This window comes from Cinclus cinclus, chromosome 1, assembly GCF_963662255.1.
Source record: "Cinclus cinclus chromosome 1, bCinCin1.1, whole genome shotgun sequence".
Lineage (NCBI taxonomy): Eukaryota > Metazoa > Chordata > Aves > Passeriformes > Cinclidae > Cinclus > Cinclus cinclus.
In genome coordinates, this window is record NC_085046.1 from 68,002,420 (window position 1) to 68,016,018 (window position 13,599).

At 37.8% G+C, this 13,599-nt stretch overlaps 1 protein-coding gene across 2 annotated transcripts in view; it reads right to left on the reverse strand.

Annotated features, from left to right (window-relative positions):
• CDYL (chromodomain Y like) overlaps positions 1-13,599 on the reverse strand; it is a 102,750-nt gene that overhangs the window by 12,488 nt on the left and 76,663 nt on the right. Inside the window, exon 3 of one of the 2 annotated variants that reach the window (XM_062491864.1) lies at positions 9,919-9,963. The exons of the other annotated variant lie outside the window; for it this stretch is intronic. Within the exon in view, the coding sequence (XP_062347848.1) occupies positions 9,919-9,963 (45 nt within the window). The remainder of the gene's footprint in view (positions 1-9,918; positions 9,964-13,599) is intronic. 2 annotated transcript variants of the gene reach the window in all.

Here is a 13,599-nt window from a genome sequence, read left to right on the forward strand (position 1 = left end):
TTGTGGGTCCAATGAAGACATTAAAGAGTGTCACTTAAGTAACTGGAATGTCCAATATCTTGATATTTCCACTACATTCAAGTGCTGCTTACCTTGACTCATATGAAGCATGAGAGAAACAATAAGAGACTAATTAAAATTTAGAACATTCTACATTTACATAATTATATTGCAGAAGCTGTCTCTGGATATAAATGAAGTTTTTATATCTAATATTTTAAAATAAATATGATAAAATAGGTGAGTTGTCTGTTTAAGGATCTATACAATAATAAGATTTTATTCTACCTTTTAAGGTCTTTCTTGTTGTATTAGTGATTTAATCCTCTCGCCATCTCACTTCTTTGTGAAGAAGTTAAAGACAACTAAGAATTTTTTAGTTTAAAGTGAAGAGTAAGAACTGGATTCAGTTTGTGATCAGTTTTAGATACAGAGATGAACAAAAAGAAATGTAAAATTAGCATTTTGTATTGTCACATTTTCACATTTATTCCCAAATTTTCCATGGCTTATAAAATTTATTTTTTTTTTATTACAGCAGAATAAACAAAAATTTGGTGTACATTAAATATCAAGTTGATGCAGAATGCTTTCAGATTTTTCCCTTGTAAATCCTATTATGGCAATTGCATTCTTTTAAAAGGATTCTCTTGAAAGGGAATTTGCAGGAACACCAATGTTGCCCCGTGTTTCATTAGGAACACAAGATGAAATGGTATCACTGGCTTGGTTTTCCATAGGAAATGTCAATTAAAACAACTGAAATCACCTCTGATTTTTAAACTGTGATCAAAGTCCTAGCCATAGTGAAAAATGTGGAAAATTGGGAGAAAAAGATGGACAAGACTAGGCCAAAACAAGGAGTCAGTAAACTTGTGCAAGACCTTTGAGCCTGTATTTTCCCACAACTCATTCTTCCAAAGATATACTCAAATACCAGAAAACTACTTTTGAGATGCAAGAGACAATGATTATATACTTTGAGAGACAAAACTTCTGGCAAGAAAGATCAAGAAGTAAACACCACAGGCCTATTTTCATGCTTATTGAACTGGCAAGAGACCTCCTGATTTTTAATACAAACCCTGTCTACACTTATCAATAGTGGGGAGTTTCAAACCACAAGCAAGGGACAGTTGCAGTTCAGAGGAAGAAGCCTCCTCTTTCCAATCATGTAAACACAGTTCTAGGCTATTTAAACAGTAGTAAAAAAATCTGTCAGCTTTAGAAACCATAATTCTGCCCAGGGAGACTTGGCCAGCCAGTATAGATCAGAATATGGCATCAAAAGGATTAAAACATATCTGTTATTACTGATGGAAGTTTGGGACCCTATACACCTGACAGCACTCCTTCTCTTGGCATTTGGTCCTTGGAAGCACAGGGACAACTCAGAGACATAAAGCAGTATCTCATTTTGTAAGTACACAGGCAAAGGTGGTTTTGCTGCTCAGTCTTGACCACATAGTACAGCAACTAGGGACGAAAATAAAAAAAGTCCAATTGAGAGTTAACTGTATTGGCAGAGATTTCCTCACATGAAAACTTTACATTAAGGTTACTTATCTTCAGGATAATTACAGCTATATTTTAGTATTTTAAAACAGAGTTTTGTAACGAACCAAATGCAGTTCTGCATTTTAAGATATTAATGGAGATAGCGTAACAAAGATAAAACACCACAGCCCTCTCCTTTCAAACTGAGCTTCCAAAAATAAGTAAGGACTTGGAAAAAAAGGCAGTTTACCCTGGATATTGTCAACTAATGAAGAACTGTTTGTTTAAGGTGCAAGCAAACAGCTTCTAGTTATATAAAAACTTCTCTACCTGCATATTGTTACCAATGTGATCTGAGAGCTGAAGGCAGCACTACTACTGGACAAAGCCAAAGCTCCACTATACAGATGCAAAAGGAAGTTAAGAGAAGTACTTTGTTTTGCAGCTGCTGACCACAACCTGGTAACAGTCAGCAATTTTCTTGCAACTGCCCTTGGAGGGGAAATAAAACCTAAAGCTATGAGCAACAGATAAGAAAGGAATTGGTCTTATCCAAAGGAAGACAGACACAAAATACTGGTTCTGGGAAAGGGGCAGAACAAAGGTGTTTTTGTTCAAAACACAAGTTACATTAACTTCACAACAATCCAAAATTAAAATCCCAAGTACCTCTCTGAGATACTCATGCCTCACTGCTACTGAGAAGTTCAGTTTAGCTTACATATCAAACCTTGAATACAAATACTCCCCTCCCTGCAACAATACTGGGCATACATCCAAAGAGATGGTCTAAAACCAGCCAAGCTTCTTTTGGGGTATAGATGTGTTGGTGCTCTTAATTCAAGGTTTGACTGACATGCTGTCTGTGAAAGCTTAGCATAGATGCCTAAGGAACAAACCCAAGAACATGAGAAGTGTGAATAATACTGTTCGAGTATTTTGTTCAACTCTAGCCACCAGAAACTCATCAATTACTAAAATCTGCATGCCCAGAATCATAGGCTGCACCAAACTCCATGTAATGAAATTCTTCTTCTCCATGGTATTGTCCAATTTACTTTTGAAACCACTATGGGTTTGTTTTCCAAAGAATCTCTTGGCAGCAAGCTCTGGAACATACATGTTGACTTCCTTCATTCCTTTCATCATAGCCCATCTCCAGATTGACTAGCCCCAATCTTATTTCCCTTTTCTTCTTCCAGAAGCCAGTCCAAACCTGCCATTCTTCTTCCTCTTCTACTAACTCTTGGAGCAGGGCCCAAAATGGGACACAATATTCAATATGTTTTATTTATTTTTTAACTGCTTCCAAACAGATGCTTGCAGAAAACTATCCAAAACAAACCCAATGCCCTTTCCCTGAGCAGCAACACACAGCCAGGAACCAGTCACTGTTCTATGTTTTGCTATAGGCACAGTTCGGTACGTAAGCCTGTTTTGTCTCCTCTTCAATGCCTGGCATTCATCTGCACTGAAAGTCAGCTCTCATTTTAATCATTAAATCACTCAGTATTTTCAGAGAAGCCTGACATGTTCACAAGGAGCTCTGGGAACTCCCATGTCTCTCTCTCCTGTACATTCCTGGCACCACTTATGTCCTTTCCTACACTAAGTGATGAGGGGGTTAATGAGAAGCATCCCACTTGAATAAGCAAATGAACAAACACTGGCAGCAGCAAGTCTTAAAGTGTTAACTGCAGAAATAAAACTGCAATTGTAACTGATTACAACTCAAGTACCAAACAGGGAGCAATATGATCCAGAAAATTGATTGGTAAAAACAACTTGAATTTTCAATGAAAAAAAGAAATTAAAATCTGGTTCTAGAAGTAAGTTCCATTTTTCCCCTAAGTCCTTTCTGTACTTTTACTTCTTCATTGCACCCTGTATCCACAGGAGTTCAGCATTAGTTGTCTGGTGCAGGATGCCTCACATTTAATTTTTTGCCTACAAACAGAGGTGTTTTGTTACATGTTCATATGTATTAGCAATGTCTAACTGTAAACACTGTTAAGTTGTTCCAGTCTTAATTCTGCACTACGTCAAATATTTCACAGGAGACAGGAATTCCAGACAGTGATACCACAATGCAAACATTACACAGAAGAGTTTCCAGTATTTTTTCCACTTTTCTTCAGTGATTACACAGAAAATATCTTAGAATTGTACTGTATTGGCACAGACTAGAGAAACTAAAAATGAGGGTTCTAAACCTCCTATGTATTTTTTCTGAGTATGTATATTTAATAGTACATTTTTAATCAAACAAAAGTTCCACTTACTTTGAAACGTCACAATAAACATTTGCAAGGAAAGGAAATCTCAATTTATTGTATTTTTCACCAAAATGCCAATTGCTCTGTGTTTCAGAAAGAGCATTCAAAATGTGCCAGTCACTTACGTAAGAAAGATGCAACTTCAGTTAATTAGTTCCAGAACATGGTGTTCCACTGATACAGAGCACAAACCAACAGTGCAATCAGTAATAAGTTGTGCACACCTCAGCATCAGAACAGGCATCCCCAAAGATGCCTTGAAGGAGAGGGGTGGGCAAAGGATAATATTCTTTCAAATTATAGACTGATGATCACTGCAATACCCTGCTGCTGACACTCACCTCAAAACTCTTACTGTGGGGAGGGAGGAAATGTTTGTGCAGGGTAACATTATCCTTGCTAAATGAAGTTCACCAGTTTTGATTCTGTTTCAAGGAAAATAGTTACACAGGGATCCATTAGATGTTCTGCAGCCACCTTCTGTTGTCTTTGCAAATATGTCATATTTCAATACAATGGCTGTAGGTTTTAAGAACAGATGAACTGGCAAATTATGATAGAACTTGGTGGAACAGGAAACTACGACACAGCAGCAAGCTGTTGTGGAGTGGCTGGCAGGCTTGATTGTCAATGTCTACCTTCAACTGTTAAGAAGTCCTTTCCTCATGCTGTTTAATTACTACTCTTTTCAAAAAAATTTGTAAAGGTGTTAATTGTAAACGTCACTTGGAAATATTGCTTCTGTTAAACCCACATTTCATACATGACACTGCTGTTGTGGACAAAATTAATAAGAGAAGAGAAACACACTCGTGCGCCCCAGTAATATTTCTCTACTCAACTTTGGAAGTTTCTCCATTTTACACTAGCTTTTAATCTTGGCTGCCATGTCACATTTAGAGTAATATTGTCTACAGCAGCCGTCTTTCCCCCTTGTGTAGATAGCTTTCTCGATTTCTTAGATTACTTAGAGAATCAAATATATTTATGCATTATTTTAATACTGTTAGGAACAGGGCAGCATTACTGATTGTATTGGACTTTAGTAGGTTATAGGCTATTAATTATTTTTGCTTTTGACTATCTTTCCTTTTCAGAGCATAAGCATCCATGAAGATAAATTCATAATGCCAACCAAATGCAACTAATCAGAACATAAAATTCTGTTACTGGAAGCGGGTAACCAATACAAGAGAAAATGGCATTTCCTCACCCTTGAGTTAAATAGGTTTACCTTAGCCTGATTATATTGCACGCTTGGACATTTTAAAAGAAATTACATAGGTCAAAAATGGGAACAGCAAAACACTAGACCTAAGATTTGCTAAGACCATGCTCACAAAATCAGCAAGGATAACATAAATAATAGATAAATTGGCAACATATCTTTTAAGTAGTAGGATTAAGTTTTACTGCCTTTGAAGAGGAACTGTGCATTTTTATGCAAAATGTATTAAGTAAGCTTTCCACAGTCTCACAGTGGAAAGAAAATATCCCCCTCCTAACACCAAAATGTTTTCCAAATACATCTCTATTCTCATTATTTCACCAAAAATAGAGAAACAAATACTACTCAGGTAGTAAAATCTTGTTCTCCTTTATCAAACATAAAGATAAATTAGAACTCTTCTCCTTTCCCCTTCCACTGCAGTTTTAGCGTTGTTTTGGAACGATTTGTCTTCCACTGAATCTATAGTCAAGATGCTACTGACAAATAGAAAACAGTGCACATGACTGTTCTCACCATTTTAGATGGAAAAGAAAAAACAGATATAAAAGTCCCTCCAGTATTAACTCAGTCATGAAAAACCAGCCATATTTCACAGTAGCATGCACCAAAGTATTTGATGTGGGAGGCAAAGAGTTTCATTTTCTTTTTCATTAATAAGCCAAACAAGAAAAGCCTTTCCCAGGTTACAGACTCGCTCCTCTTTGAGGTCTTTTAATACTGGGAGCATTTCATAAGGGAAAACTCTTCTATCTTGATATTTTTGGAGCTGCAGGTTATGATACCACAGCATTCATTCAAAATGCTGTAAAATTTGAGAGTTAAGCAAGGACATCTCTTGGGGCTCATCTACAGAGAGAAGCTATTACAAAATAGGCTAAGGTTTAAACTTGAAGTGTACCCAGCTATTTTATATGAACTCCTAAGGTGAAGACATTCTATATTAAGAGCACTTCATCGCAATTTAATCCAATCCCCTGAGTGACATGAAAAATGGCTCTTTTTGTGGGATATCAGTGTCCTAATGTAAGGCTTGTCTAGAACAGATACTGCCAAAAGACATCCCAGTAGTTTCAACTATAGACATAAACATATACATGCTGCAGTGCACATTATAAAATGCTTATAAGGACATAAAAATATTCTAAAATATCTTAGCTGGATTATGAATGAAATTTAAATAGATGGCTGTAATACTGTATTGGCAGAACATTTTCATTTACCTTGTTTTTTAAAACAAATGTGAATACCAATTGACAGGTTCATTCTTATCATACAGACAAGGCCTTCATTACCAGAGTTTGCAAGAGCTCCATTCACAACTGCCACCAAAACCATTTGGCATTTCAATGCGGAAAAGCAGCAGACAGGGAAGTCTTAGGACTTTCAGTGGTTCAAGACACTCATATGGATGTGTTAAAACTTTTCAGGGAATCCCAGAGGGCTGGAGTGAGCATCCCTGCTGCAAAAAAAGCACCTCTATTTTTTAGGTATCTACCTCGAGAAGGTACAAGTGTCTTTACAGCCACTATCTGATGCCTGCTATTCACAGAAGCTGTCTCAACCTCCTGTGGGATATTCAACAAGAGGTTGATTAAGAGGTGGCAAATGAACCCGAAGCCATCTTCCAGTAGACAAGGACACACAGCTGTAGGCCCTAACACCACCAGCTACACTTTATACTTGAGAAACCTGCAATACATAATGTACACACAGGCAAACTGTTCTGCAGCAGCACCCTCTTACCAGAACTTACTGACCTTGGAAGAAATAACTGGCTGGGGTGGGAAGGGGAAGAGCAGAAGAGGAGTGAGTCTCTGACTTTTCTAAGAGGTTCCCAAAACCCTCAAGTGAAAAACTAAACATTGAAGTGCTGGGTATTTAGTCCCGATCCTTGCACTTAAGCAAGAGAGCTGCCAGCTCCTTGGCCACCTCTGCCGCCTGAAGGGGTGTGGAGCAAAAATCAAGAGCTGGGCATTGGCACCAGTGGGAGAAAATAGGGAGAAAAGACGATTACAAGTCTTGGGAAAATGTAAACACAGATTTAGGGATGTCTGAGGAAGGGGTGATGAAAAGTATCTTTGGGTATCCCATGCAACAGGTGCTGGATACTGGGATGCTCTAACAGAAAACATAATTCAGAACAGTATCACCTTGCCAAATCTGGCCTTTTATACTGTTGCAGAGGATATGATCTACTGGCAACAGCTAAAAGGAGGCATGATAGGAAGGAGTAAGCAACAACCTGTGCTTTGAAGCTGAATCTGGTCTCTCCTGTTCGTTTTTTGGCTATGCTAGCTAGGATCAGCACATATATGAGGACCTGCCTCAACTGGAGAACTTGTGAAGCATATCCAATAATAGCCTTATAATAATAATAATCATCATCATAAAAAAATACTCCACTACTCCACTGAAACAAAATTAAAAAATAAACACCTCAGAGAAAGTCCTAAAGCCAACAGTAGGAGACTATCAAGAGTAACATTCAGATCGGATGCTTTGCATGAGGTAAAAATATGACATCTCCCTCAATTAGGCTTTTTCCTGTATCACTGCAGGCAATTACTAGAAAACACAGGAGACATTTGTTGTCACATAACTTCACCCTGACTGCAGTACAAATGGTAGAGCTCTCCACACCTGGGATTTGCAGAGACAAAGATCTTCAACACGGCACACAGCATAAGCAGGACACAGATGTGCTAAAACAAATCTAGAAGCCCTGCAACAACCTGATAGAGAAATTGTGAATGCCCCACCCCTAGAAGTGTTCAAGGCCAGGCTGGATGGGGCTTTGAACATTGTGGTCTAATGGAAGGTGTCTCTGCCCCTGGCAGAGGGGTAGGAACTGGATGGTTCTTAAAGTCCCTTCCACCCCAAACCATTCTATGATGATGGCCACAAGCCTTGTGAAAATGCCCCATCATAAGAAAAGTTTTCATCAAATTTTGCAACAAAGGGGTAAATAAATACCCCCCCCCCCCCAAAAAAAGCCCATAGTAAATCACAGGGAAATAGCCACAGCTGAAAGCAGTGAACAGAGAAGGCATCTCAGCCAGCAGCTGGAAGGGCTGGAGGCTAAGGGCTGCCCTGACACAGCAGGATGTATCACATGGTTCTATTTGGGTGCATGCTCTTCATATTGCTGAGGAAAGCAAGAAGCATCTGTGTAAGACCTTAGGCTTTCTACTTCATTAATTGTTGTCATATTTATGAACAAATTATCAAAGGAAAAATCTCACAGACAAAAAACCTGAACTAATAAGTCCATAAACCACTAATTAAGTAGTTAACACATGCTGCCATACATAGAAAATGGTTCAGAGCTGCCAAAGTGGCTCCCCTCAGGCTACAAAACAAGGAATATAGAAGCCAGGATTATTAGTTACAGGTGGTCCCTATACCCAAAAGCTATTTTTTCTGTAAGAATCTGCATAGTACATCAGTATTATCAAGTACTGGATTTTTTTCTTTACAGAAATTATTAGTATCTAGATTAAAATACAAGTACCAACAACGTTATTACTGCTATACAGAAGAGACAGCTCAAGAAGCAACAGAAGTAGCATGGTGACATTGAAATGGGACATTATTTCAGCAGTACCAATGTATAAATATGAAACCACAGCCTCTGAATTATTATAAAGACTAATACCGGGAGGCTGAAATTTGGAAGGGCAAGAAAAAAAAAAAATCAAGAAATTAGGAAGTTACATCTGTGGTAGAGAAAACAACCAACCAACATGTGGTTTAAGGCAAATTTCCAAACAAAGTTTCATAAAAGACAAACCAGTTAAAGTCTGTCTCAGAGAGCAGGACTTAGCAACTACTATCAACCCTATGAAAACCAAAGGAGTTTTAGTTAGGTACCATAAAGGTTGTTGCTACACAAAACCAAGAACAAAGTGTATCATGTCTGATACTTTAAATCAAAGTGTGCATTGGCCTCAGACAGAATTTCACAGTTTGTGTAGCTGGCAATAGGAAAGTAAGGTTTATCTGACTATTTGGTGATGTGGGCAGGAGCACATATTTTCATGGGAGTCATACTGATGTGTTCACAGTTCAAGAGCAAATTCATAGATTTTAAAATATATTATTATTCCAAATTCATGGAAGGTCTTAGATCCACAACCTACTTATTTGAAAAAGCAGAGGAAAGGTTAAAAAAAAAGAAATCTCCATTTGAAGTTTGGGCAGGTTGTTACAACTCCCACTGCTGCAATTCCAAAGTCCAGTACTGAAGCCTCATGTTCAGCAGGAAGTTCATAAAGCCGTGCTCGGACTTTTATTTACTAAGAGGTGGTTCATGGGTGACAGGTCTGAACATTTTTAGGTACAGTAGATGCCTACAATACTAAATCTTGCTTTAGGATACAACCTACTAAGAACACACAGAGAAACCAAAGATATCAAGGGGATTCACGACACAAAAGATAGTAGAATTCTACTGAGTAAAGCAAAGATCTTGTACACAAAAATAATGGGACTAGTACATAAGCAGCCACAATTGTGAGCTCAATTTTAACTTGGAAACCATTTAAATATGTCATAGGTAAGACAGAATGATAGATGAATTACATGACTGGCTGTTTCCTGAAACCTGCCAGGGACCCACCTGTTCATGTCAGATTCCAACCACTAAACAAACAGAATGGAATTCAAATTGAATTTCTACTAAGATGAATGCTGTGAAATTTTAGGTAGCTGTGTTATGTAAAAAGATATTGCATGAAATACTTTTCAGACAAACAACAAGATAACCCAGACATAAGGAGAGGGTGTAAAAATGAAACTAAACAAATACAATAATCGAATTATTTTCTTCAGGAGTGAGATGTAGCTTCAATTAACTCCACATGATTAAACAGGTCAATAGAAACTGAGGGGAAAAAGAGAATATGCTATACTTACAAGAAAATAGGAAGTAAAGAACACTGGGAAGAATACAGGGAGATGCTAAAACAGATAAAGAACGGGTATTAGAAATGCAAAGTAAAACTCTGAAGTTCTCATAGTTAGATGCTAAACACAAATTATTTTTCCAGTGGTAAAGAAAAAAGAGAGGAGAATTAGACCAAAATCAAGAGTGAAATGTAATGTAATTTACAAAGTCAAATAAAATACTAGTGGTGAAACCAGCATGCCATAAGAAACTGGAAAAATATTTATAATGGGTATGAATGTATTGTACATACAACAAATGACAGACTAAAAGAACTGACCATGGCAAGACTGCTGACAGTAAAAAAAAGAGATACAGACCAATGTAATAGTCTATATGGGAAATGTATCATAACTGCAATACCTCCAAGACTTGCTTGCTTAAAGACTAGCAAATTTGGAAGGTACCTTGGGTAATAAAATTTGTAGTGATGTAGTTTCACATACAGGTAGAAGAAACACCTTTTAAAAAAGGCAGCCTTAAACATCTGAAGTTTACTTCTGTTTATAAACAAGACTGCTCTCAAAGTCAAGTTTCAGAAGTGTCCTTCCAGTTAAAACCTACTGGAGATCCAAAGCAATACTCAGGCGAGCCACAATGGGTACCATAGAGAAATTTCATCTTTTTACAAGAGATCACTCATTACTTGGAATATATTTTACCAATATTTTGCAGTTTCATACCATTACAAATTATGAATCAGAAGCCTCCCTGATATCATATATACTTACATGTGAATTTCAGGCTTTAAAAATAATAAGCTCATCACAAAAGCGACCCTATTTTGCTCAGCACTGAAACAGAGCAAAGTTCTGTCAAGTTGGAAGTATGTTTAAAACTGAGAATTTTCTAACCAAAATTAATTTTGCTTCCTAAAAATCCTAAAATGTACTGACGCTTAAAAAATGGAAATTTGTAGCAACAAAGATTTCAGGGTTATTGTGTAAGGTTGTTCTGTGGACATTCTCTGTAACTCGCAGATTGATATACACAGTTATAAGAAACTCTGCATCTCCATTTGATCTCAGAATATGCTACCACATCACTAATGGTGTTGCCCTAATATTAACAGTTAACTGGAACAAAGGTTATTGCTTATAGTTTTCCACTTAGTTCTTACATCAACATATTTGTGTTTTGCAATCATTAACACCTTGTCTTTTCTCAGTTAGGATAGTTGATGACTTTTCCACACCAGCTACATCACAAAAGATACCACACCATTACATATTTCCCCCTACAGCTCAGTTAAAATGCTTGCAATCTCAAAGTATTTTTAAGCTGTTCTTTTGAATCATTACAATTAAGATAAATGTTGCAGTAAGATCATCCCTTCTCAACTATTTTTAAACAAAGTTATAAGCTTACTGAAATTTCTAGAAGAATTAACGTGGGGTTTGTTTTTCAAAGAGGGATTATTCCCCTCCTGACCTCATCTCTCACCTCACAAAATCAGGTAAAGAGACTATAAGCAAGAAGCAGTACGATCATCCCCTTGCTCATATCAGACCAACACTGCAAACAGAGTAACCAAGTTCATTCCTGCTACAAGGAGGAAGTCTGCTGCATCTAAGTCCTGAGGCTTGATCACTCTTGCTGCAGACTGACACTCTGTTTAGTTGAAAAATTCAGGAAGATCACTCCTTCTATAAGCCTCAGCAACCTCCTGTGACCTGAGCAAGCAGCACACACTGAATTGCTTTGAGGTACTTAATTAGCAATCTAGTTTACATAACATCAAAATTAAGATTTGTTTTTTTTTCACTGCTCTTTCTTCCTTTTATAGTCTGCCATATCAGAAACGAGTCACTCATGGCAGGTATTTCTGCCTAACCCACACACAAGGCAGCTGGGTTGTTAATACCATCCCTCCATCCACTGATGCATTTGCTGAACCCTTCAGAGTTCAACCAAATTCCAGTTTAAAACTATCACCTGTACTTTTACCTCCTTTGTTTTTCCCTTTCCCAGTCTTGAGTAAGACCAATGGAATAGTAAGCCAAATTTACTAGAAGCAATAAATACAGTTCAACTATTGCTGAGTATCTGGGCAAAAATATTAGTGTTTTCCTACTCAAGGCTCATTATTTGGACAGAAATATCAACTTCTGACTAAGTGTCAAGAAATGAGTAATAAACTGACATAAAGAAATGAAGACTTGCCAGAACCCCCACAAAAAATGACAAAAATAATGTAACAGCAGGAACAAGCCAAACATTTTTTGCAGGGTATGTTGGGTTAGCTTTCAGCATGATCTGTTCCCATGTGCTGCCACTGACCAGGAACTCATCTGGAAGAGGTAGGGGGAAAGAGGACAGTATAACAGAGCAAAGTGAAAAGCACCATGTCTAAAGATAACATTAACACATTCTTCTCCAGTTTAATGGCTAGCAAATAACAATTGGTGTTTCAAAACCTGCATCCTGTTGTGAATCTATCTTCTAATATTTCAGTTCCGTGACTACAAAATACACTGCGATTGGGAACTACTTTTGCAAACACAACACTACTTGTACTTTAGACCACGTCTGTTCACTAGTTGATTTTCACTACAGAAAACAGCCTGTAATGTAAACTCCTTAAACTCGCCCAAAAAAATCGCGAGAAAAACTGTTGCAGGTATCTGCAAGAGAAATGCAGTGCAGTTTCGTTACCGCCATCAATTTGTAGTTTGTCAATACTTAGCTAGAGAAAAAAAAGGAAGGAGAAAAGTTGCCCCAGGAAAGAAACTGCAAACAGGATGTCCTGCTGAGACAGAGGTAGAGTGGGAGGTAAAGCCTTGCATCCGCTGAAGCTGCCACAGTCTGCAGTGGGATGAAGAACTAACAGGGGCAGTCAGACAAGTGTGACTATTTATCACCTCCTCTTCACAAGCAGGGACTTCCCTGCCTGCTAGGCCTAGGCAGCAAGAGTTCAGACTGCAATAAATGCTAGAGTAGACAAGGGAGAGGAAAAGGAACTAAAGTTCAAGCTGAGGCTTCACAAATCTGTCTAACTAATGCTCCAGTAAGCCCCCAGAAAATGTTGTTAGAGAGCGCCCTGACATGTCTGAGAATTATATTAGTGCCATGTGTACTCAAAAAGCCGATTTGGGATTATTTAGTTGCCAACTTTGTCAATCTTCTGAAGGACACAGAAAACAGTGCAAAGGATATAGACTCTAAAGCTGTTGGGAAAGGTTTTATTCCTAAACGAATAGCTAGGGCAAAGAGTAGATTTCACTGTAAAACATTCCTTTCAAATGCCGCAACACACTGCCCATGCAGATGTGGTATTTAGGGACGTGGCTTAATAGAGGACTTGGCTGTGATGGGTTAAGATGATCTTAAAGCCCCTGCCAACCTAAATGATTCTATTATTACCAGTCCATCAAATAATTTTGTTTCCAGAGACAGACTGACAGTGTTCCACCTTGGGTGGTTCTCTCACAATTGCTTCTCCCCAAGGTAAGTCTTTCACTGTGCATATTAGCCAGGAAGCAGAGCTTTTCCTTTCCTTTCAGGATGGTTAAGAGTTCAAAGTTCAAAATTTCCCCTTCTTTTTCATCTAGCTTATGTATGCTCCCTATAAAATATGAAAACCCAGTATGATGACCATGAAGTAGGAAATAATCAAATGCAGAACTGGGCAAATAATAGATTTTGGCTCA